Raw genomic sequence first — 26,088 nt, forward strand, 5'->3', positions numbered from 1 at the left:
TTGAGCTGAGTGTGTGTGTGTGCTCACAGTAATTACATTATCCACACATATTAGTCTCTTAATTTTAATTACTTAAATGTATTTTTCCTCTTTAATGAGCATAGTTTATCCATTTAAACTGATCGTTTCAATTTTACAGGCAGTGATCATAGGATCTAATATGCAGAGGGAAAATTACCTGTTGGCATATTTTACATCACACAGATTGAAGAAAATATACTTTTTAATCCCCAATCAATATCTGAAGAGCATGCAATTAACAGATACCAACGTAGTTAACATAAATCTGCAAGTTAAAGAGCCAATTCATTTTGATTTATAACACAGAGAGTAATAGTTTCATCATCATCTCTCCCAGAAAGCATCTGAAGCTCCGTAGCATGAAGATGTCAAAACTGTACTTAAGATTGTTCAGAGTACTGAATTGTAGTGGTTATTGCCTTTTGGTTCCTTGAAGTGTGGCATAGCACATGAAACAGTCCCCATTATAATACCCTGCTCTTCTCTGTGGAGGTCACTGGATAACTTAAATCAGTCTTGGGTGAAATATTAAAAGGAGATTGTCAATTGTGATATGAACAATTCTCTTTTTTTCGCCCCTACTTGTCCTTTTACAATATGAAAATTTTGTAATAGAAAGTAGTTCCTTTAAGGGGAAAAAGATCACTGGCATCATTTGGCTATTGATTGACACGAATTGCACAAATAAATTAACTGACGGGTACGCATACATGGAATAATAATCTAACATATTTTTGCAACCCAAGTCTCCTTCCTTGTATGCATTTTTTCTGTGCGGGATCAGGTTGGTTGCCACTGAAGTTTTGTGGCTGTGAAAATTTATTACCCACGGAGTCAATCTGCATTCTGGCTGCCAAGTCTGAATAAATAGAGTCATTGTGCTTGTCTGGAATATGTAACCAAAGTTCATCCAGTCAGCTTGACTTTCACATCCCGTGGGATTCATAAAAGCCAACACCCTGGTATGTGCTCTTGATTCCTGCCAAAATTTTGTAAAATTGTATAAACAGAAGTTGAAGAAGCAATAGGAACACACTCCCAGGGACATGGCTCCACACTCCAGCCCCTGCTGTATTTTGAAAGAAGCAACTTTAGTACTTTTTTTAAATTATTTTTTAATAATCGTATAACTATCCCCCTGCAGCAGCAGGTAAATGTGAGGGTTGAAGACACTCTCTGCACATAGTGCACAGGGAGGCAGCAAGCAATCCTACTGGGCTCGTTATTTTACTTGTGCACCCTACACCAAAGGAAGAGGGAAGGCAGCATTTGCTTGCAATCTGCCCTCCCTAAGAAGGGATGGGGACAGGGGCAGGCTGGCCCTGCAAGGTCTGAGCAGTCTGAGCAAAACTGGCCCCACCGCAGACAAGCCAAGGCAAACAGAAAGCCTCGTCCCTTCACAGGAGACCTCAGTGGAACAGCAGCCTCAAGAGAGTACACCAGGAGCAACCTCAGCACAGTAAAATAAAAATCTCAGCAGCCTGGTCTGGCTCATCATCCAAAGCCTTACAGGGTGATGCAAGCCCACCTGGCCTGACACCCTCCCAGGGGTCCTGGGGCTGCTCCCCATCCACAGCAGCCTGGGCTGGTGACCCCAGGGGACCCGTCCTTGTTCCAGTGTCACCCCAGCCATGGCCAAGCCAGAAAGCTTGAGGCTAATTTGAGTTGCACCCACAGCTCCAATGGGGACATATGTGCTTATGTTTGCTCCTCATCACATATGTACTGAGGGATGCCAGGGCTCAGCACTGGAAATACATCTTTCTGGCAGGATTATCTGCAGCACAGGAATTTAGGACCAGCCAAATCCATCCTGTCATTGTAACAAGTCCATCTACGTGGCCAATTTGAATGCTACATGAATCGCATTCAGAAATTATTTGGATTTTTAAGTCATAAAATCATGCTTTATTTCGTTAATGGTAGCCAGAAACAATAAAGAATGTATTTTAAACAATCTTTCTAATAATATACAGGGCTTTTCTCACTTCTGGATATGGACTGACAATCAACAAAAAGACAAAGGTTATCCTGAAATGAATGGTCATGTATACACCTTTTTTCAGAAGGAATAATTTTTTGTAGAGTCTATATAAGCACTACTTCTGCTGACAAAATGTGTTATTCCAGATAATTTGAAGCATTCTGTAATGAATTTTGAAACAAATTGGAACAGGGGCAAGTTGCTACACACTTTTTTCCTCTTCCTCTGCTAGGACAGCACTTTCTGAAGTCAAAGACCAGCCAAGCTGAGCACAGAGTCAGGTACATCTGGGGAGAAGAGTTATGTTGGGCAAATTATAACACACCACTACACGGCCCTGTTCATCACTAGAACTATTTTCAGTCCTTGCTAATTGCATTCACGTATGCCATGTCCGAATATTTTAAGCACATTAAATAATTTTAGTATTGTGCTCCCTTTTATTCACCTCTTCATCACTACAACACTTGATGCTTGATCAGAAGGGAAAATGAGTGAAAAGGGAGTTGAGAACACTCAGCCCTGGAAAAAAAAAAAGCAAGCACAGAGCCTGCATCATCACCACGAATGAATTTCTCTCTCAAAATCTTTCTGATGAGAAGTTCCTCACTCCACTGAGCACAGGAAACTTATTTAATGAAGTCTGGCCAGATGCAAGTCTGACTGCAACCAAAACTGCACGAAGTAGAGATAAGCAAAAGTGGAAAAAATAAGTTTTGGGTTAAGGAATGGCTGGAACATCAGGTGGTTTTGTATTTAATCCAAATGCTCTGCTCAGTTCTCTGTCGCTATAACATGAGTGCATTTTCAGACTGGAGGAATAGCCAGTGAAACAGCCTTACTTAACTCAAGTAAGTCCATTATTTCCTGTGTATTAGAGAAGCAATCCTTTTGGTATCCAGCCTAACTAAAATCCAGCGAAAGATTGAAGCCAGCTGAACCAAGCTTTTTTGTGGTTTGCCAGCTCTGATTTTAAAATCTCTGTGACATCTACATTTGCACTTCCACAAGGCACAACAAGAAGACCAAGATTGCCTGACTGAAACTGTCAGATGAAACAAAATAAGAGCTCAGTCTTGTCCTGCCAAACTTGGCTTATATCACTGCCTATCTTACAAAATCAGATTCAATGTCTGTCATATGCCGGCAGGCAGGATCAAGCTCTAAATTTGAATGCCATCACTGTGAATGACAGTGAAAAAGGTTAGAGATCAGCTTGGCTCTTGGACCTGCACAAAATTTGGGGAAATTCAAATACAGCACTCTGGCCTCCACGCTCCTCAGTAGGAAACCTCTAAAAATAAACTGGAAAATAAAATACAAGGGCATCTTCCCTGTTTCTTCACGTGGGTGCCATGGCTGAGCTAAGTTTTAGCTCTAGTAAATCTCCAAAGCCTGTCCTTTTCCAGTGGTAGCACCTTTTTCCAGTGGTAGTACCTTTTTCCACATCCAATAGTTTGTATCTGCTGTAACTACCCCATCTTCCTGAAATCTTTGGTCCGTTGTTTTGGTTTTTGTTCTTTTTTTTTCTTTCCCCCTTGTGAATTGGAATTACTGTATGAACATCTGTTTTGACTGGCGTAAGAACACATCCCGATGCGATCAATTCGGCAGTGCCAGCTGGTTTGGGGTGTAAAGATGGATGAGGTCCCCAATCTCCAGGCTGGCTTTCCCTTGTCTCTGCTTCTCATGAGCCCATCAGCCCTTGCTGGAGCCAGCTACCACGCCTGAGCCTTCACCCTGCTCAAGCGTGGCCAGAAAGCGTCTGTTTGCCTTCAGGCAAATTCATTCCAGCATGCCTGTAAGCGAACAGTTAAATAACCAGCAGTCACAAATAATTTAGAGCACAAATTAGTGTCGTTTGTAATACTGCAGCTCTTACAAGCTGTAAGAGGAGAACATACCCCTGACACATTCAGGAGCTTGCAGGGCACATGCTAGCTTACCCTGCTCCATAATTTTTATGTTGCTGTACTTGTCTATCCCTCTTGACTTCTGTGTTTTTAGTATCATCCCAGTTCTTCCCTGTGCAAGGGAAGCAGAAGGCAATGAGGACCGCTGCTCTCGGCAAGGCGGGAAGGTCAAGCTCACTTCACTCCCCTTGGCCTTTCAGCTCCGGCTGGGGTGGTGTCAGCACGAGGAGCTGTGTGAAGGAGATGTGGTGCACAGAGATGGATGACAGCAGAAACGGAGAAGGAGGCAGCTGGGAGCATGTCAGAAAACAAAAGGAACATGAAAAGGGAAAGGGATTAAGGGAATAAAGAAGAAATGAATGAATAAAATAAACTGGGGGGAAAAAAAGGACATTATAAAGGGAGAAGCAGCTATATTAGAACATGATGAGAAATAAGTAAAAAGAGCGAGCAGCCAATCAGTCGAAACCAGGATTTAAGAAAAAGGGACTAGGGAACCATTGCTGCAGTACCTTCTGCACCTAGGATGAAAACTCTCTTCTCTGAAGCGAGCGGGAGTTCAGCCACTAATTTCAATCAACTTAGGATATTATCTCCCATCTTCTTTTTTATTTCCTAGCACAATCTGAGCGGATACTTGGGTAGTAGCAAATGCATCATAGTCTATTGACATAGCACCTCCCTGGGCAGAGTTACCACCATTTGGGGAATTCGGGCTGGTGTTTCTCCTATTTTCACATATATGGGCTTTTTTTTTTACTTTAATTTCTGAGCTTTCAGGCTTCTCAATAAATCTTACAAAACCTGTGGCACAACACTGATATTTTTTGCTTGCTGAATCCTAAGTGTAAGCAGCACTTCAACCCAGTTACCTTTTCTTGGATGAGGAGACTACTTCTGTGGAGACAGAAGGGGTTTCACAAGGTGACCACTGCTTTGCTTGCAATGACTGGTAACTTCCTCCAGTGTCATTTGAAAATTAGCCATTTTATTAATGTAAAGTACCCAGGTCTTTCCTTCTGCTCGTCCCCACTGAGAAGGATTAAAGTCAACGCATCTGCGTTGAAGTGCTGTGTGGCTGTTGGAGCCAGACTGCAGGAGAAATCTGAACAGATGCAGGACAGAAGACTCAACATTTACAGATATATAAAATTATCTGTATGGTTAATACCCATGCTGATTATACAGTAATTTGGAGATCCAAATCACTTAACAAGTATTAATGACTTAATACAATGCCCCTGAGAGGTATTTAGGTAGAGTTAAGCAAGAATTATTATCTCTGTAGAATTGACAGCAAGACTGAGACTGAGATGTGGCTTGTTTGAAGCCACATGGCAAGTCAGCTGCAAAGCCAGGATTAGCACTTGGGTCTTTCAATCCCAGGTGCCATGTTCAAGTCACTAGACTGTGCTGCCCCTGAAGATTAATAAGGATTAATGGGCAAAGCAGAGGAGAAAGAACAATGTATGCCAGAAATGTAATAATAAAACTCCAGGGTGAAATATGAATAGCAAAGTGTTGAAAGGCCTGGAAAAATCATGAAATCCAGAAATAGTTTTATAGTTTCTTAAAAGATGTGGCTCTGATGATAACCAATTCCAAAAGGAAAAGGAAGGGAGACCCTTTTAAGTCTTACAGCCTTTAAATCTTAAATAAATATCAACTGGATAGTGAAAAACATATTCACACATTTATATTGCAAATTTACAGTGAAACACTTGAGCTGTAGTTTACTAGTAATTTTAAATCCCTCAGAAATCCACACTGGAAAGCAATCCTCAAACAAAGCCTCTAGGAATGGTGAGGAGTGCAGAATAATGCAGTGAGAGAAGGCATGTTAGGAATCACTTACGATGAATTGCCTGACCTGAGCTCCTCAGACAGCTCTGTGACCACAAGGCACTGACAGGCATTTAAGCAGGGCAAGCCTGTAGGTGCGAGAGGGTTTCATTACCTCTATCTTGAGCCCTTATGAGAGCATCATTGCAATGCTGTGCAGCTCTGCACTCTTCAAGGAGAACACTGAAAACTGCGGCAGGAATGCCTACCACCTTCAGAAAACGTGCCTTGCAGTGAAAGATAACCCTGTGATGAACTGAGCTTGTCTAAAGCAGGGCTGGTGGCTGCTGGTTTGATCTCAGTCTATAAATACCCGTGCAGGGACCAGAGCTGTGAGGCTGCAAGGCAGCTCCATCCCTCAGGCAAAGGTAGAATTTCCAGCACCAGAAGGTGACTGTAAACAGATTGGGACTAAACTCACATATAAACCCATGTGTGAAAACCCGTGTGTGTGGTTGGATGGAGGTGGATTCACTGTAAAAGGATTATCCTGAAGTTTTACTCTAGGTCCACAACAGCTCCCAGATGTGAAACAGGGAAAAAAGTTCTGGAAAGTTCTGTCACCCAAGTTACAGCATGCACTTAGGTTGTGCCATTCACAAAATTTCTTCCGGTTTCCGTAGTTTAGGGATAAAGTGCATTTAAGCTAAAAATGAACAAAGCCTTATGAAATTAAAACAGAATCCACATGAAAGACATATGAAGAGTGAAACATGAAAGAAGACAGATATAAAAGTATTTGTTCTGGTCTGGTTGCCAAATGGCAGTGTATAGTAATGACATCTTTCCTTAACCCTGGCTTGGAAAAAGTGCACCTACAGCTCATTAACTGCAGTCCAATACAGGGTGACATCCAGCAGTCTGGGTGGCTGCTGATATGAGAGATGCTGAGTTGGAGCATGAATGATTCACTGCACAGTTCCAGGGCAGCCCATACTACCCAAGGAAGACAAAAAAGATGCTCTGGAAGCAGTGAAATTTACTATGAACAGGTAGTACGTATTGTTACATTGTCACCAATGGTTCAAATTCTCACCTTGCATACACCTGTGCCATCTCAGTGGAATCTCTGGTGTAACTCCGTACAACTGGTGTAACTGAGCTCTCTCTTGCGATAACAAGTGATTAATCCACAGGACAAGAAAAACAGAAGGCAAAATGTCTGAATCTGCCAATGGTCAATTTATTGGCTTTTATTTGCCAAAACATGCCACAGGTGAGGTATAGGAAAATACACACACCGTCAACCTGCAGTTCCTGCCTCTAAGACACTCTTCTAAGCCCTGTAGAACATTATGCAATAGTTCTCACTTGCTTCTTATCCAGAAATACCCACAAGCCCAGTAGTTTGTGAAGCAATTCTTTTCCAACCATATCTTTAAAATAAAATAAAAAAAAAAAAAAAAAAAAGAGGGATTTCTGGGGACCACTCTTAATAATCCTGCATCTCCAGCTCAATAATTGTATTCAACCCATTCTGCTCACTGCTCATTCCCAATTACAATGAAAGTATTTAATTTCCTCTTTGATTTCCCTTCAACAACAAATTGCAACTTGTGACACTTCAAGTAATTTTGGTAGGTCACTTAACACATACTGAAACCTGAATATCTGCTGATTATGTTCCCAAGATCTGGCTCACTGCAATAAAGGATGGAGAAAGGAGATGCAATCTCTGGAGATTGAGAACCTGAGCATGATTACTGTTGGCTGAAAACTTGTTTTGTCCCAGTAGTCTTGGGGTACAACTAGAATCTTTCATAAATGATTAATGAACGAAAGGCAGATCAATGAAACTCTACCCTAAATGTATCTGTAACCAACTCAGATGGGGGTCAAAATGTCTAACCAGACAGTATCCTGTAATTTACAACACCTGATGTAGTGAAACAGAGTAATTAATCTCATTTACTGTGGCTGGTTTCTCTAGCCCAAGTACCTCAGTCATCTAAGCAATTTTTTTCCCCCTTCCCTGCTTTCTACTCGGCATTAAAGTTATTACATGGTGGGCTTGGCTCCAATACCCATGTTCACATTGAGGAGAACGTTTCTCTATCAGTAACCCTACTGATTCCAAGAACTGAAAATTCAGGATTATGCTCAATACTGGTGAACACAGTCACTTATTGAGAGAATAGTAAGCTTCCCACAAAGCACTTCTTAGTGGTAAGTCTTGGAGACCTTTAAATTCCATCAGCAATATCAAACTTCAAAATTATTTCTTAGCCCTAATTTCTGTAACCAGCATAGTCGCTTACTTCCAGGAATAATAAAGACTGTAGAACATATTCTCATCTTTCTTGATGGATGATGAGTTGGCCTCAGTAAAGTTGTTAACGATGTAAAATAAAATGCAAATTAAATAGCACAATCAAAATGAGCTATTAAAAAATAGTCATGCAGGCAGTATATGATACTAAGTACCACCCTTTTGCTTACATTGTTACATAGATAATACCAGCATATTGGAAACATAATAAATCACAGAAAGCTGTTTCTCTATCTGGGAGTTTCTCAAACTACAGGTCATGACCCTCCATGAGGATTCATGAATGAGTTTGAACAGGGTCACAAAAAAAACTGTTAGCAAGGGCAGATATTCCCCCCTAAGTTAAGCAGCACAGTCCTCTAGCAAGGGAACAAGAGAGCAGACTGTAATTAGTGGCTGCAAGTATTTATACTTGCTAGGGAACTGCTAACTACCTTTAATTACAACAGCTCACTTTCTCCAGGAGAGGGGAGCAATACAGGCTAGAATTAAAATTGCTGGATAGTTGCTAACTGCCTTTCATTGCAGGCAATAGATCTGTTTCTCCAGGGAGGAAGAATAAACTTGTGACTGGATCTTATTCTGCCATCATTTAGAAATGGGGCCATTACCAACTCAGGGGGTCACACAAATATGCAATCAAATGGTGTATAGAAAGAAATCAATAGTCTCATTTACAGAATGTGCGACCACCAAGAAAAGAGTGAGGTGCCCCATGTAATTTTCATTGCATCCTGGTGAAGAAGGATGTTTATTAAAGGACTTAATATGAGAGCCTAATTGAAAAAGTAGAATGATCTCACTCAGAAGTACATGTACATTTCTGTCTGCTGCCCTGTCATCTGAACCCACTTTCTTGCCCAGAAGGGATCACCTTGCCAAAGCTGTCAACAACTGGATGTACCAAGATGGAAACTGAAGATTGGCACTTGAGGCTGCAGTCCAACACCACATGGCCTGTCTCGGTTAACAAAAGTCCTCTCCTGTTCCCTCCTGAGGGCACCTTTCATTGGAAAGACTGGAAGAGAAAGTATCCAGCTATTCTACCTCTCTCAAAATGAAGGATCTTAGGGAAATGCAAGAGTGATACACACCCCACATCCCTATGTTAAATGATTTTAGTGTCATCAAAAACCACGTCTGCTTTCTTGAGTTCTCTGTAAGGTCCACGAGGCCTGTGGCTACAAAGCAACATGTCTTCTTTGGTCCTCTCAGTCTGTTGCAGCCACTGTGTACCTTGTTTCAGTGGTGCTCTGCAGCTCCCCAGAAGGGAGTGGAGCCATCTCAGGTGAAAGCAACCTCCCTGGGAGACATGCCCTTATCTCAGCAGTGAGGGTCTCTGCTGCCCACTGCCCCCACAGTCCCTTTCCTATTCTCACATTGCACCCTGCGATGTGACACCGTCTCCTTGGGGAGGCAGCTCAGACAAGTCATCCAGTTTGCAAAAAACCTGGAGAAAAACAAAAAAATACCCCAAACAAACAAACAAAAAAAGGAGGGAAAGGTTATTTTTCAGCTGGATTGGTTTTCCAACCTGTTGCATTGCACAAACCACATGAGCACCTGTGGTGGCCTGAGCCAAGAGCAGGAAGCATTAAAAGTGGCTTAAACAGCACTGCCACGTAGTGGCTGCTTGTGAGGGAAAGACTAGCCCTGGCTGCTGGTGGGAGAGAAGGAGAGGTGACCTGAATGGTGTCTACACAACTTGGCCCTGGAAAAGTGCTCTTATAGTGAGAGAAAGGTCATGAGTTTTGCAGGCGAAGGCATAACACAGCGCAGGGGTCAGCATCGAAGCTGGGCAGCTTGAAACTCGAACTTAGCTTCATGCTAATGACAGTGATTAGAAATGGGAGGAGACAAATTGCTGTTTGCCCAGGTCATTAAAGACTAGATAAAGCCTTAAGACCTCAATTTTGAGACCCTCCTGCATTTCTGTGCAAGAAGAGGGATGAAATTGTCATAATGAGCCCCTTGCAGAGGAAAGAGCAAAAGTGGCACCAGCTGGTTGAACTAGAGAGTGGCTGCTCCCTGTACTCGGTAGCCTGGATGGTGTGGACAGGGTTGTGTCCAAACTGGGTGCAAATAGTAGATAGTGAGAAATACCACACTCCCCCTATTATTTTCCTAACACTAAAACCAGCATGTTCACGCCATGGACACATTCCCACTCCCACTGCAGAAAGTCCATGTTCAGGAAAAACCCCTCCTGCGAGCCATGCCAGCCACAGGGGATGCAGCATGGCCTTCCTCTCCTGACAATCTGTTATAGGATACACAGCAAAGTACTTGTCTCCAGGGAAACCAGGAGGTCCAAGTTATTCCAGAAAGTTCCCTGAGCAGAAATGCTGCTTCCAAAATCAAGCAGAAACATTTTCCAAAGCATTTCTGCGCTCTTGTCAGATCTGCAGGGATCTACTCAGGGGATCTTTTCACACCTTTCTGTGAAATGCTCCACAGCTGCAATGGCAAGTCAGGTTTTGTCAAGTTTTTCTTCGCGGGCTGTCAGCAGCGTTTCAACTAGCCAGAAAGATTACCTCTGTGCTCTCGGGCGCTGAGCAGGACACCTGCAAGCCATGTCAAGGATAGGGATGCAGCCACCTGCTGCCTGAGAAGACAGGGAGAACAGTTTCAAAATGTATTTACTGGTAACTGCAGAGAAAGAATCAATGTTTAGTTCTCTGCCCCTTGACTCTCCGTATTGCTTAGATTTGTGTCCCTTCTGTGCCAGGTGAGGCACAGCCTGGACAGGTACAGCTGGGAAGGGGACGCAACTCCAGATAGAGTAGGAGCTTTAAAGCAGATTTTCAAAACATTATGGATTTAATCTTTGCCTAGCAGCTGGTTACTGTGCCAAAGCCATGAATCACACTGCTTGAAGTGATTCAAGGAGGGGAAAGAATAATAATAATAATAAAGTGGCAAACCAGCTCAGGGATAGGCTTGGATGTTCTGTTAAACTTGAGAGACTATGATTTCTATTCCCAGAGCTGCTGGTTAACACAAGAACAAACACCATGCTTCCCTACCCCATCCAAAGAGTTCTACTAGGCAAAAACTGAGGAGCAAACCAGCAACAGGTCAATCCTGTGCTGTGTAGTCAAAAGTTGCCAGCAGATTAACATGGCAGCGCTCATGAAAAGTCTGCAGCAGCTCTGGCACGCTTTGCAAAATGTGTAATTATAGCTTCGGGCTTCATCGCAAAAGGAACCAAATATGTGATGTTTGTTTCTGTGGAAGAATGGGAGGAGACTAATGGTAAAGGAGAGGGAGTGGGAGTGCGGAAGCGGGGAGAGGGGAAGGCAGAGAACCGAGAGCTTTGCTGAGTTTTCAGGGATCCACAGAAAAAATCGTCTAAACGGAGTAGTTCAGACCTCAAATACCGTGCGGTGCTTTGACAGTCTTCTGGTTTATGGCATACTTAACAAAGTGTTCTTACATTTCCTAAGCTGGAAAGTCCATTTGACTATAGACTCTCTGCTACTTTGCTCGTACTTTAACATTTTGGACACGTGACAAAAATGTGTGTAACGCATTTTTTAAAGTGTTGATTGTGCTCGTAATTTTCAAGTCAGAATATAAAATAAACATCTCTGCCCTTTCTTCCAGCAGGCAGCACAGAGATCTGCTCTCCGCGTTCTATCTGACAGGTACATTTTGTCATTTTTATGAACTATAAATTGCTTTATGAAACGTTGAGCCCTATTTATTGTGGCATATAACTCATAATCGGATTTTGTCCCCAAAGTATCTGTGAACTGGGATGTTAAACATTTTGCATGCTTGGATTTGTCATGCATGTGTAGAGTTTATTACTGCAAAAATCACAGTCGTCTTGTATTTCATACAGAGTATGCAGAATCCCTTGTTGTGATACCAAACGAGAGATAAGAAACTTACTGGAGAAAGCATGAATGATGCAGTAAATTCTGAGCTTTAGAGTTTGCTGAGATATATCTGAGCTCATTTTTCAGCAATAAGTACTTCGTTTATTCTAAGATGTCCTCTTTTTACTTTTTTCCGAATCCTTTCCCTGGGAATTACTCTCCTTTTGATGAGATTCTGTGTATTTTTTATGCACAAAAACAATGCCCTTTTTTACCCCTTAAGTTTTGAGGGATTGGTATTTTGGAGGAATTTAATTAACTTTTTCACTTCTTCTGGAACTGCAGCAGTGCTCCAGGCAGATAAGCAGGGGACCAAATCCTTAGACAGTGCTCAGGTTTTACTCTGCTCTTTTTCAAGCAAAAATCCATTAACTTCAGTGGGAGACTTGCCCGAGTGAGAAATTCAGGATTTGGGCCATAGTAAATGTTATAGTTGGGCCATGGGTCTGCACAGGTATTTACCTTAAATGACTTTTATGAAAGAGGATTGATTGAAATAGAAGGTAGCTTTCTAAGACAGTCTTGATTTCTTTTCCAGTTTTGGGAACGTGGAGAGAGCAGGGGGAGGAGAGACCATACATTTTAGTGCCTGTGAAAAAGAACTAGCAGATTTACATTTATCCACAAATGAGGTACTGTGTCATGCAGGCTGACACAGAGTAAATTTCCCCATGCCTTGTTGGCAGCCCCCTCTGCTCAGTCTGGCCCCCCGCCCCCCGCCTCCCTGGGAATAAGCGGTAATTGACTCTGGAAGCCAGCTCAGGCCAGGATTTCTCCAGAGCAGAGCCTGTCACTTAGGCTGAATTATATGTTGTGCATGGATGAATAACATTTCTCTCTGCTTGGAGGCTAAGACCGCCAAAATTATTGACCTTCCCCCCCCAAGTTTACAAACATGGTTTTGTTTAGAATCTTCCTCCCCCACCCCGCCTTAGAGAAAAAGGAAAAAAATCCTGAGTGAAATGTATGGGATGCGGGTGAAATCGCTGGCACGGCTGTAGGGCACACAAGTATTTGCTGTAACTGGGATGAATGCAAAAAGAAAGAGGAGTCAGAGTCAGCGTTATGCCCCTGTCCCTGGAGGTGCACAAACTCACCCCCGAAGCAAAGCAGCTTTTGCACTTGGTGGAGACAATACCATGACCAAAGGAAACATGGAGATTTTTTCTCAGTGTCCTTCGCCTGAGCTGAATTGGGAACATTCCTGCAGAAGTGCCCCTGGAGGTAGTTAACAAGCCCCAAACCCCACACTGCGCCTCTGTCTCCCCTAGAAAAAAAAGCGACGCTGATGGATAGATGGTCCCTACCTCATCGTGGGTGGTGAGGGAGCTGGGTGCAGGCTGCCCTCATCCTCAGGGCAGAAGGGCTGAAGTGTTGCCCATCACACTTCAAATTTAGTATTTATGATCAGATATTCCCCTCTCAGCCCCTAAAAACATACCCAGAGACGGCAGGTTTCCCACCTGCTCGGCAAACATTCGGCCATTGGGGCACACTCCTCCCCTCCCTCTGGAGGGGGTGCTGGGAAGGCCAGAGGTGCACCCTGCCGAGGTGTCTCCCCCACACCCGTAACCTCACTGCAGTGAGCAAACAGGAGGGCAGGGGGCCAAAAACCCACACTGTGATAGCAGTTTCTGTCTGGTCTTGGCTAAAGCGAGGATGCCTGTTATGTTGCTGCTCATTACTTGTGTCCCAGCAGCAAGAGCTCCTGGTCACACACCAGCACTTCCCAGCACCAAGGGAGATGGCAGCTTAAATAAAGCTCTCAGTAATTTTACTCATTATCTTATTTTGAAAAACACTCTCCAGCAGTTCTCACTGAAGTTTTTGCTTTCAGAATATTTTAAAAAGGTAACAGCTAAACTGAAAGAAGGGGAGGGCGGTGGTGTGGTGGAAAAGAGAGTTTTAAAACCTGTAGCTATTGATTTCCTTAGCGTATTGCGCTCAGTCCTGTTTTCAGAATGACACAGTAACCCCCAGCAGATTTATGTGCAAACACAAAGATTAGTGACCCAGAAGCTTGACTGAAACAGCTTTTCTGTTTCCAGAAGACAGGTTGCTCTGCACAAGCACCGACTGTTTTGTCAGGAAAGATGCACTGGCCCCATTAGCTTTTCATTCTCTCATGAAAAACCCTCGGTGTTTATACAGCACAACTTGGTTTTAATTTTATTGTGCTCTTCAGTAAAGAGGTCTAACTATACAGATTGCTCAGTTTCTGGGGCAGAGAGAGCAAGAACTTAAGTCATATACCTTAATGGTATAGTGCTAGTGTATCGTCAATTGTCTGATTCTTGTATCTACTGCTGGAATAGCTTTCAAATGAAGACAAATGTCTGTAACTAAAATATTCAGTGTGTTCTGTTGTTATTTAACAGTAAGCAGTGTGGTTAAGCCAGGTCTTAAACCTGCTTAATCCCGCTGAGCTAAATAGATTTTATTGTTGTCTCCCATGGTCCCAGAACTCTGAACTTAAGGCTGAAGTTAAAAGCTAATTTTTTGCAGTCTGTTCCACTAACCCAGAAGCACTTGCTTGCTGAATGCATTTGCAAGGAAAGAATGTCCAGCTGTAAATTACAGCTGTTTGTAATCATACCCAAACACAACACTCATTATTTTTCTTTTGTTCTTTTTAGGCTGAAAAGCCCACCATGAGGGAGACTGCACAGTACTTGATCCACACATTAAATTTACTTGCAGTTCATATTCATGTGCAAGATAGGCTTTTCCATGAAGTAAAGATTTACAGTGGCACTTTTATTCCCCTACCTGCTTTTATTTCTCTGTGCTGTAGCATAGGCCAAGTGGGTCTGCTGAAGAGCTTTGGACACTTAGAGGAAAGCCTTGTACCACTGCTGAATTTCCTCTCTCATCATAACAGGGGAAAGAGAGTTCATTCACCACAGTGCTTGGGTGGTAGTTATGAGACGTGCTTGTTTCACTCTTGGGGTCTGTTACCCTTTCTGTGTACTTATGCCAGAGGATGTGGGCAGACCCTGCCTGCTCAGCCCATGTGAGCCTGGGTGCAGGCATGTGGGTCGTGGGGGGAGCTGAGCCCACCCAACTGTGTGGCCGTTCTGGCAACCCTGCCCAACCCAGCTGGTAAGTCCTGTAAAGAGCCCAGCTCACCAGCTTACACTCAGCACCTGATTAATATATACATGTCATCCAGACCTGAATTGCTAAATGCAGGCTATGATAAATCTTTTTGATTTACCACCTTGGGCTGTTGCTAGACAAGGTATCTCAACACTAACATCCATTTGGCAGTGTAGACAAGCCCCGTTCATGATGGTTGGTGAGTAACACAAACTGTCTGAGCTTTGGTCTGCCTTCCTGTCGGGCAGAAGGGATCATACTTTGCATTTCCCTGTAACCGTGCCTTGTCTGTCCATGTTTGATCATGGTTAGGACATTGAAATGCAGGCTATGCCATGCATGAGCTGGTTTACCCTAATGGATGTGGCCATTCGCATGTAAGATCCTGAAGGGCAAAAAAATACTCCCTGTTGTCCACTGGAGTGGTGAAGGGTTCAGGGAGCTGAGCAGAGGGTTGAGAGAAGCAGCAGAGCGCCACATCTTGGGGGACAGAGATGTTTGTGAGCAGAGGTGTTGCTGCAGCACCTCTTGCGGGTGCATGCACCCATTTAGCACTCACCTGCGCAGAAAATGGCATGGAAAAGGATGACCTGAGGCCAGCCAGTCCTTTCTCCTGGTACTGTAAGCAGCCACAGGATCGAGGATCAGTCCAGTGGGATCTGTAGCATGGCTCTTCTCCTTCAGACAAAGCCACACTGAGATACACCATTTGGTTTAGGAGGCCTGGGGAGGGACTGCCTGTAAAGTATTAAGGCAACAATAAGAGGCAGTTTAGGCTTTTAATAGATCGCATAAAGCAGAGAAGGCAGCTGTCCAAGCAGCCTTAAAACTTTCAGTGGACTGAGCCAAAGATTTCTTGTTCTCAAGTATCTGCTTGAGCTGTGATTAAGCAAAGCAGTTAAACTTGTGATACCCTAAAGTAAGTAAATAGTCCAGCGGCAGCTAGCAAAAATACTCATGTGCTTTGTGTCACTCATATACTTATGTTTGTGTTGGACTGAGTTTTTTGATAACAGTGCCTTTCACACTGTGGGAGCCCTTCACGTGAGAAGTTACATGATCAGCTTATCAGTGGAGTGACTGAGCTTGCTGACTGACCAGAAAGGCTTTATGTGACAGGTCTGTGTAACCAGTGACAAGCAAAGGGAAGCCTTGGCTCAGGACAGCTGATCTGGGTCCCAGCAAAGAATGATGGAACTGAGATCACGGGCTCCACAGGATGGAAAGGTAGGCAGGAGAAGAGTGTACACACACCGTGTTCACTGCCACAGAAACAAACACATGGTTCTCACAGCATTAGCACATTGCTTAAGCTTTCTGGGTTCTCTTTGAGAGGAAAACTAGAACATCTCTGGCAGAGGATATGGATTTATCCCAAGGGTTTGGAGGGGAAGCCGTATGAGAAGCAGCTAAAGTCACTGGGTTGTTCAGCCTGGAGAAGAGGAGACTGAGGGGAGACCTCATGGGGCTACAGTTTCCTCACAAGGGGAGGAGGAGAGGCAGGAGCTGATCTCTTCTCTCTGGTGACCAATGGCAGAACCCGAGGGAATGTCAGGAAGACGTGCCAGGGGAGGTTCAGCTTGGACTTTAGGAAAAGGTTCTTCCCCCAGAGGGTGGTGGAGCACTGGAACAGGCTCCCCAGGGAGGTGTCACGGCCCCAAGCCTGACAGTGTTCAAGCAGAGACTGGACAATGCCCTCAGACACATGGTGTGAACTGTGGGGTTGTCACATGCAGGGACAGGAGTTGAACTCGATGATCCTTGTGGGTCCCTTCCAGCTCAGGACATTCTATGACTTTTCACTTACGCCTTACACGAAAGCCTGTTTGGAAATGCTGGTGTCCCGCCGTTGCAGCCCTCCCACACAGTACAGGGCAGCGAAGGGTGACTGCTGCTAGAAACTCTTCTCAGCCTTCTTAGAGAACTTGAAGGAGGATGAGTAATTACACCTATTGTATAGAGGACACTATTTCCAATATTGGAGACTGTTGTGAATTAGTGAAAAGGGGCTTTAAAAGAAGAGCCTATGTGGAAGGATTGAAGTGAAAAGGAATAGATGTCTCTGTAAAACTGGAACACCATTTCCCTTTATTTAGCTTGTGAACAAGATCTGAAGCACTCATTTGTTTACTATTGGATGTTTTCCCATACCTTGACTGCTGCTGGTGTTTGTTTAGAATTGTTCTACCATAGCACTGGAGATGTGATTTGGATGTATTGCAACACTGTGTGAGAAGGTGGAGCAGAGATGTCCCAGGGAGTTGTAATAATTCTGAGCCCTAGATAGTGATACTAAATACTGAAATTACTTTGATGTTTAGAGAAAGAAAAAGAAAATATGTATTTTTTCTTCAGGGAAGTAGTAGCCTTTTGCTGTCATGACAGCCAAACATTTCCCACCTCCCCATGGGCAACCCCATGCATTCTCAATAGCTCCCCAAAGATACCTGAGGGGAGACGATTGATTCTAGTTCCCAGAAATATTTTCATTTTGAAAAATAACTACCCACTAAAAGAAAGGTCTGAATAGTAATTTGTCATGTATTTTCTCTGGCTTGCTAGGTGTTTTAAGAATTAGTGTGTAGATAATTAATTAATTAAAGTGGAGGGGAAAAGAGACAAGATGTAGGTCTGTGGTCTTTCATATATTAGTAAAGAGAAAATAGGTCCCATTGCTTGCTGGCAGCATGAAAAATATGCAAAGTGCTATTGGGAAGAAGAGTGTATGTGTGTGCAGCATATGAAGTGCCTCAGCATATGATTAACCTCACTGGGTATGTAGTAAATAGTAGATAACTGTGATCAAAAAAGTATTCATGTGATTTATCAAACTGAGCAACTGTGCATTTTGCAGTGAAGCAGGAGGTCAATCCTGAAATCTAGGGCAAGTAGAGCAATAGGAAATTGCAGGGACTAAGAAGTTAATCATACCGTTGGACTGCTTCCATCTGGTCTTGAAAGACGGAGTCAGTACAGTGCTAGCGAGGACGCTTCACGGCAACAGATCAGGAATTAATTTTTTCAGCAAATCTTCAGCTATCATTTGCGGTAACACGGGCTTATAAAAATGTAATTTAATTTCTTGGGAGTAAATCACGTATGACAAGAAGTGTGAGAGTGTTTTTTTAATGTGTGTATCTGAGAAAAAAAAAAAGAGTGAGAGTAGGAAAACCAGCAAAAATCCTAGAGGAAACAAACATTAACAATGTAAAACCTAGAAGGCATAAATGGCAGTCTGTTTAAATCGTGCTGGTAATTGTCTTTGAAAAATCAGTTTGCAGTTCAGAAACTTCTACATTTTTATAACCCTTGGAGGCATAATCTTGTGTAACCTGCCTGTCCATCTCCATTACCGTGGGTCAAAGGAGCACTGACTTAAAGTATTGTTGAATTGGTGCTCTGAGCACCACTCCCATATATCATGAGTACATAGCTATGGGCAGTGAATTTGTTAATGAATTCTGTATTTTCCTTATTATTGATATTACGATACTTCAATGAGACTTGAACATTATGCTCCCTTTGGGCAATGACAGTCACCCCAGGCAATGAACATGTTGTAAAGAAAAAACGGAGATTTTAACCTTGATAGTAACTCCAGTAGCTGAAACTTGCTTTATTGGAAGAGGTAGGAGGCCAGTTAGTTGATAGCATTATGCCTTTCTTCTTTCAGCAGTGGGATAAGAGGATAGAGAGACCTGTGCAATGAATGATCTGTTGTATTATTTTTAGTGCTATGCTGCAAAAGTGAAATCTTATAAATACATTTGTACCTATTTCCTGGCAGTGTGAAGAAAGAGAGCTCAGGTTTACACAGCACCAAGAGCAGGAAACAGGGGACCACGCTGTTCCCACAAATTACCACACGTTCATTACCACCTTTTCTAAGAAAATATGAAAATCACTGTCTACAAGTACCTGAAAGGAGGTTGTAGCATGGAGGGTGTTCATCTCTTTTCCCAAATAGCAAGTGATAGGACAAGAGGAAATGGCCTCAAGTTGCACGAGGGGACATTCAGACTGGATATTAGGAAAAAAATTCTCCATGGAAAGGGTTGTCAGGCATTGGAACAGGCTGCCCAGGGAAGTGGTTGAGTCACCATCCCTGGAGGTGTTTAAAAGACACATAGGTGAGATTCTTAGGGACATGGTTTAGTGCTAGAGTTAGGTTATGGTTGGACTCGATGATCCTGAGGGTCTCTTCCAACTGAAGTGATTCTATGATTCTGTGATTCTCCACCTGTTTGTTTCCCTCACCCACCTGCAGCAAGGTTTGGTTTGGGCTTCTGCACGGTGGCAACTTCATGGATACTCTGGGATTTCCTCATGGGGATTGGTGTGTGGCTGAATCAGGCCTGAGATGTTCCTGCAAGGGGTTCACTTTGGTCTCCCATGCAGTCTCCTCCTTTTTTTTTCCATGACTGCCTCAGACTTGATGTAGGTTGCAGGAAAACTTATACCCTTTCCTCTTTCTTTGCCTTGGAGAAAAGTTGGACTTATTCTGCCGTTGAGGAAGGGTTCACACTGTTCTAGGTTTCTTGCATTTCAGTGAAAGAAAATGTGTGATCTTTGAACAGCCTGGGTTTCCTCCCAGAGAAAAACTGTAACGTTTCTGAAATCTGGCAGAGCTCTTGGGATGGATGAGCGGTTTCCCACTTAGCTATTTCACATGTGCTGGTGTGAAGGTACAGCAGCAGTTCAGTAGGGTCCTATAGCTCAGTGCAGTCCACAAAATCTCATACAAATACTTTGCCTTGAAAAATATCACAGCTGAAAGGTTTCAGGTTTGGTAATACCTCCAAAGAGGAAGTCCTTGGCTAAGAAAGCCTTGGGAAAGACTCACATCCAGACTTTCTGAGAAAAGGTTTAGATTCACAAAACTATTTTTGTTTCCTCACAGACTTATTCCTTTGGTAATGCTTTCATCTTCCTCCTTTATCAGAAAGAATCAGTGCATGCTGGGTGATATATGCAGGCCATCTCATGACTACCCAAGATTTTGGGCCAAAAATGCCATCTAAGGCTCCCAAGGACTACCATCCATACTTGGAACCAAACTCCTATTGAAAAGACTGTGAAGAGGATATTCTTCCACAACCTCATTATAGAACTCCATCAGTCTTACTCCCAGAATCCTGGAGATACTAGTAGTTGCAAAAGTGTCTTCCCACCCAAGGAATTGTTTCTTTTCTTCCTCCTAAAACAACAACAACAACAAACAAACACACAAACAAACAAACAAAACACCACTCCTTCTGTGCAGTGCATTGAAATCTAGGTACTGAAGCAAAGCCACATTCGGAGAAGTGCTGTACTCTGCAGAGCTTCCAGATTAGGGACTTGACCCCACATACCTGATATATCCAGAAGGCAAATGTGAACTGTTGGGAGTTTTTGGAGAGCAAGGCATGTTATACCTATCCATGGGGCTTGAGCTGGTTAGAGAGGAATAATTTTTCCATGCATATGAAAAGTCTTTCATACAGACATCAGCAGAAGGTGAGATGTTTATACACTTTTCAGCCAATGCTTACAAACTGGCTTTGCGTGCAAACCTTTTGGTTTACCTAAGTAGTTTGTGGCAGCAGGGAGCATTTTTCATGGTAAATGTGAGAAGTAAATTTAAAAAATGACAAATTTCTGCTTTAGTTTGATTGAGAGATTTATTGCCTGCATGAAATTAAAGCTTAAATCATATAATTGTTTTTAACATTTTGAGTCCCAGAGTAACTCTCTTTGTGGTTCGTCGATGGCTTTGATCAGTGCACACCAGCAATGATTCTTACTTTACACTCACTCTAGACTTTTAACTCTGTTTTAAACCAGACCAGATTTTCACCAGTACAAAATTAAATAGCTTCACTGATTTCAGTAGCATTATCCCAGTTTTCACCCACTGAGGATTTGACCTTAGCACTTTGGAAATATTTTCAGCTCTTCAAAACCACAACGCTGCCTATTTGAGCTTCGAAATGTCTCACAAGTGAATTATTTTCAAGGAACGCATCTGGAGTGCGGTACAGACATCAGGATATGGTTACGGTTCCACTTCAGCTCAGCCTGACTATCTACCAGCTCCCCTGACACCCTCACTGGCAACCTTATGAGGAGGGCTGCAGGGAAGGTATTTGGGCTCCCAAACCATTGGAGCTTTGTTGATGCGAACCAAGACCCCGAAATTTCAAATGGCTCAGTTTCCAAATTTGGAAGGTTTTTTTTGCAAAGTCAGCAGGAGGTCTGTCTGGTGAGTTTTTCTTTACAAGTGATCAGAACAAACACTCTCTGCTTTATTTTTCATTATTATTGCTTTCTTTTGGGGTTCTGTTTCATGACACAATTCAGAATTTGGGAGCCTTGTTCAGAACTGGAATGGCATAAAATTCCAAAATCCTCCTCAAAATGGAGGACCTTCCTTCTCTCAAAGACTCTATTTATAGTAGGCTGCCCTTTTTGCAGTCAGAGAGGGGCCAGATCATATTATGACATTGTGCTCTCATGTGTTTTTAACTTAGATGTAAAATTAGGTCTGGCTTGAAACTAGGTGTAAAGAAAGTTCAGACATTACATTTTTATAACCTGAAAATGATACAATTTTGAAAGGCAGAAAAAAAATAGAAATAAATTAAATTAGCTATTTTTCCATGCAATATGATTTAAATGAGACACGTGCTATCATTATATAGTCTGCAATCTTCTGGCATTTTAGCAAAAAATAAAATTATTTATTTTAAAGATAGGTATTTTATATCTAATGAAATTTGCTTTGCATACCAGTGTATCTTCTGTATTAGATTGCTATAAAGATTTTAAAGGTCTTTTACATTCTTGACTCAAGCTCATAACTTTTCTTCATGCTGAGGGACTGCCTCTCACACACATTCATGCAGGAGAGAACAGACCCTTCTCTGTGGAAATCTAGGAGCCAAATAATTCACACATAGCTCTCACTTATTATTTACTGGAACAATCAAGCATAACTGCTCTAAATGAACAAACAGTTTGTCAAATAAAAAAACAGGGGAGCAGGGTTAAAGAATCCCATGATTCTGATTTACACAGCAGATAAAAATCACCCCAGAAAAGTCAAAGAGACCTGCCAAGTAAATTTCTTGCTTTGCAATGAGGCTTTAAGACACTTTAATATGCTTTTGTGAGGATCTGCACAGGCCCTGGTATTGCGTACCTGGGGAGGTCTGTGTTGTTTCATATCCTGGCTGCTGAGGGTGATGGTGCTGGTGAGGGGACAACTCATGCCTGGCTCCCAGCAGCCCAGTGGGACTTCACTTGCCATATCCATCTTCCTTTTCTTACTTCCTACAGCCCCTTTGGAGAGAAAAGAGGAAAACCAAACACAGAGCCTCTGTTACAGGCATCTTCCCCCACTTGAATCCAGATATCCACAGTTTTGGCTCTCTGTGTTTCCCAGGGGGACCTTGTCCCAGAGCCTCTGTTACCACTTGCCGTCTTGCTTGCCCAATCTGCCATTTCCCCATTCTTCAAAACCACCCTGACCCCACTGAGGGTGCCTGGACCCCTCCCTGGGACCCCCGTTTCCCCGAGTCTCAGGGCCACACAAAATCACAGAATCACAGAATGGTTGTGGTTGGAAGGGACTTCTGGAGATCATCTAGTTCAACCCACCTGCTAAAGCAGGTTCACCAGAGCAGATTTCACAGGAATATGTCCAGGTGGGTCTTTAATATCTCCAGAGAAGGAGGTTCCACAGCCTCTCTGGGCAGCCTGTTTCAGTGCTCTCTCACCTCAAAGTAAAGAAGTTTCTCCTCATGTTCAGATGGAACCTCCTGTCCTTCAGTCTGTGCCTGTTGCTCCTCATCCTATCATTGGGCACCACTTTGAAGAGTCTGGCCCCATCACAGCAGGAGGAAAGCCCCACTGGCTTACAGTGTCACAACTGAAGTCTGGAAGAGGCTACTCAAGCACCACCTGCTGCTGAAATGTTGACATGGCCCCCCTCATTGGAAGGGGACAACCTCTCTCCCTGCTCCGCAGGAGAAGCAGACGTGGTGTGGAGCCAGCCCATTAGCTCGTTTTGCAGCCCCACAGACACCAGCATGTTTTGCTGGCATGTGGTGGGATGAAGCCCAGCCGGGCACCAGCAGGGGACCAGCACTGCCACCCACCCAGCCAGGGTTGCCCCCTGGCTATAACCACCACAGTGGGGTGGCCACACCTGTACACAGGGGATATCTGCCTGCACCTTGAGTCTTTTCCATTCAGCTGCCCACAATCACCGTCACTCTTCCCTGCTAATAATGCCCTCAAATACTGATTTCCTGAAGCCACTTCTTTTAAGGTCATGATGTCCCTTTTTCTAAAACTTAATAACCTTGATACTGACCCTGTGGAGTTAGAGTGGGTTTGTAAATATTTGTATCTTCAGTATTGCTCCTTTGATAGCAGACACTAGGACAATATTTCCCACATTAAAAGGGCTCTTGGGGAGGGTTTAGGAACTCTGGCTGGGCAAAAATAGTTGCCTGAAGGAAGAGGAAAAACCTTGGAGAGTTACCAGACTCTTTTTTTTAAATGTTGAGACAAATGGACTTTTCAAACTTTGCCCTGAAAAGAGATCTGGTCATGACCTACTATAAATCTCATATGGCCATTTAAAACCTTACAGTGCTCTGGTTAAACAGCATCGCACCAGACAAAACCTCCAGGGCATGGGGACATTGCTGTGGTTTTTCCCTTTCAAGCTTGTATATTGTCCCCATAACATATTGCCAATGTTCACAGGACCAAATGAGACTGTGGCCTTTCTTTAATGTACTCAGAGCTCTTGTGTCAAGAGCCTGTGAGGTCAACAGGAAAACATGGAATGAAATCTCAGCTGAGCGTCGGTCTTTCCCAGGCTTCCTGGCAATTTCCAACTTCTCATTCTATTGTTTTCACTTAATAAGATAGAGTTTGTCCTCCACTCAATAAAAAAAAGAAAATAGCTAAAAGAGCCGAGACTCAGAAAATGAGCAGTTTTGTAAAAGCCTGGCAGTTTCCCAGTCTGCTGAACTTCATATAACAAGCACATTCATTTTTCCAGATTGAAAGTTTTTGGTGCAAAACCCCCTCATGCAAACACCTCCCAGGATTTGCGGAAAGAGGTGCCGTGTACAGAATAGTGCTGGGCTTCCAACATGAAAGCTGTAGCCTGTGTTTTTGAAGTGGGGATGTTGAAAGGTGAAGCTCTCAAAATAACCTAATTTGGGGCTCCTCCAGCTGTTGGATCACCCTCAGTTTTCCTCCTCCTCCTCCTCCTGCTGGAGGGATTCACGGCACAGCACCTCTCTGTGTTAAAGCTGAAGAGGAAAGCAATAACTGCAAAGTCAGTTGTGCAAACCCAGAGAACAGTTTGAAAAGACAGCAAAACCTAAACACTCCTCTGAGATTATCACTCCCTAAATGATACAGAGGTGTACTGTGACCTCAGCTTCAACTTCTCTTTTTATACCATTTTCTGTATTAGCATGTTATCTGCTTGTCAGCTGCCACCAAATTTTAACCTTAGACTGCTGATATTTTCTGAGTATTGTGTAAAAATGTGTACATTTTATTAAATAGTTATAAGGGATTTAATGCTGGTGAAAAGCAGCGGGTTGACACCTGATTATCCAGAAATTTCTTCCTTGTGTTGCAAGGATGTCTACCCCCATCCCGGAGTCTTGCATTATTCTCATGCATATTCTTTACCAGTGCAGACAAAAGGCAGTGTTAAAGCAGATGAGTGCCTTAGCATTCGATGTAGTTAACTAATCTGAGCAAACACCACATTATTTTCGAAGGAATATATTTTATTCTGTGTTTCCATTTGGTCAAAATGTAGCATTAACCATTTATTAGTATTACAAGAGCCATGAGAAATTTCTGTCAGTGATGACTGCACATTGCTGTCCTCCTCTGCCTGTGTAAGGTCTCCCGGGTTGATTAGGCCAGGCAATTACAGCAAAGTTGCCTTACTCAAATTATTGTTTTTATGGCCAAAAGTCTGGTATCACAGTGCAGCAGCAGTAAATTGGGGATCTGGTTTGAATCATTCATATGTCAGTAATTTACCACAACAGTTTTTTAAATCCATTATAGAAAACGCTATGAATACCCTCTCTGGTTAAATGAGGGAACGTACGGCAAATGAATTCCCACTGCCTCACATGGAGAAAACATACTGCAGTATCACAATACACTCCTTGGCTGATTTGGAGTTGAGCTCTGCAGGGGTATCATGCACCAGTGTTCAGCTAACTGGGAGGTTGGCTTGAAAGGACTGATAACTGCAAACTCCATAACTGCATGGACCCATCAGTCAATTCTTGAGTTAGTCCAAGAGCTGTAAGCATGAAGAAATGGTGAAACATTTCGTTAGTCTGGCCAATACAAAAAGGAAGATCATGAAGGGAAGGTGAAATCTGGAAGGAGAAAAGATGAGCCTCTTAAGAAGCTCTGTGCTACTTTTTATTAAGGCCATACCATGCCTGAAAGCATAGATTTTATTATACCATTTTTAGGTTGTGAAAGGCTGTGGTTTGATTGAGTCAAAGCTTAGCTTATGTGAATGTTTAAGGTGTTCAAATGTACTTTCTGCACCTGTGCTGAAAAAAATAATTATCCCCAAAAGTCACTCTTTTCTTTTCTCTTAGAAGCAACACCCAGCTCACACAGCAACTGCGATTCTAATATTAACAACATATGTTTCTAAAGCTGAGGTGTAAACAGGATTTGCTTAGTTAGGAAGTGATTGCCTCAGGTTTGTCTTGCACCTGGTAAAGAGCTTGTTAAAGGTAGTATTGCAATCTTGAGGAGATTTTTTTAGTTTAATTGCTAGCTAAAACAGCATTTTGATAGCTCTATTTTAATCTTGATACCACCTTGTGGGGGGTAGAGTTATTTATGCAGTTGCAGGGCCACATGGCTGGAAGGTATCTTGAGTTATATACATCTTTGGTTGATGTGACTCATGTTACAATTGGACTGAATAAGCCAGCCCTGTATACTAAAAATAAGCAAACAAATGTAAAACACATCACCGTATTAGCAGAACCACAACAAGCTAATTAACAATGGACA

General features: G+C 43.0%; 1 protein-coding gene across 2 annotated transcripts in view; it reads left to right on the plus strand.

Annotated features, from left to right (window-relative positions):
• Positions 1–26,088, plus strand: part of AFF3 (ALF transcription elongation factor 3) — a 336,480-nt gene that overhangs the window by 234,112 nt on the left and 76,280 nt on the right. The window contains exon 9 of one of the 2 annotated variants that reach the window (XM_065061339.1): positions 11,636–11,676. In XM_065061339.1, coding sequence (XP_064917411.1) covers positions 11,636–11,676 — 41 coding nt within the window. The remainder of the gene's footprint in view (positions 1–11,635; positions 11,677–26,088) is intronic. The other variant, XM_065061340.1, reaches the window with a different exon arrangement.

This window comes from Columba livia, chromosome 1, assembly GCF_036013475.1.
Source record: "Columba livia isolate bColLiv1 breed racing homer chromosome 1, bColLiv1.pat.W.v2, whole genome shotgun sequence".
Taxonomy (NCBI): domain Eukaryota; kingdom Metazoa; phylum Chordata; class Aves; order Columbiformes; family Columbidae; genus Columba; species Columba livia.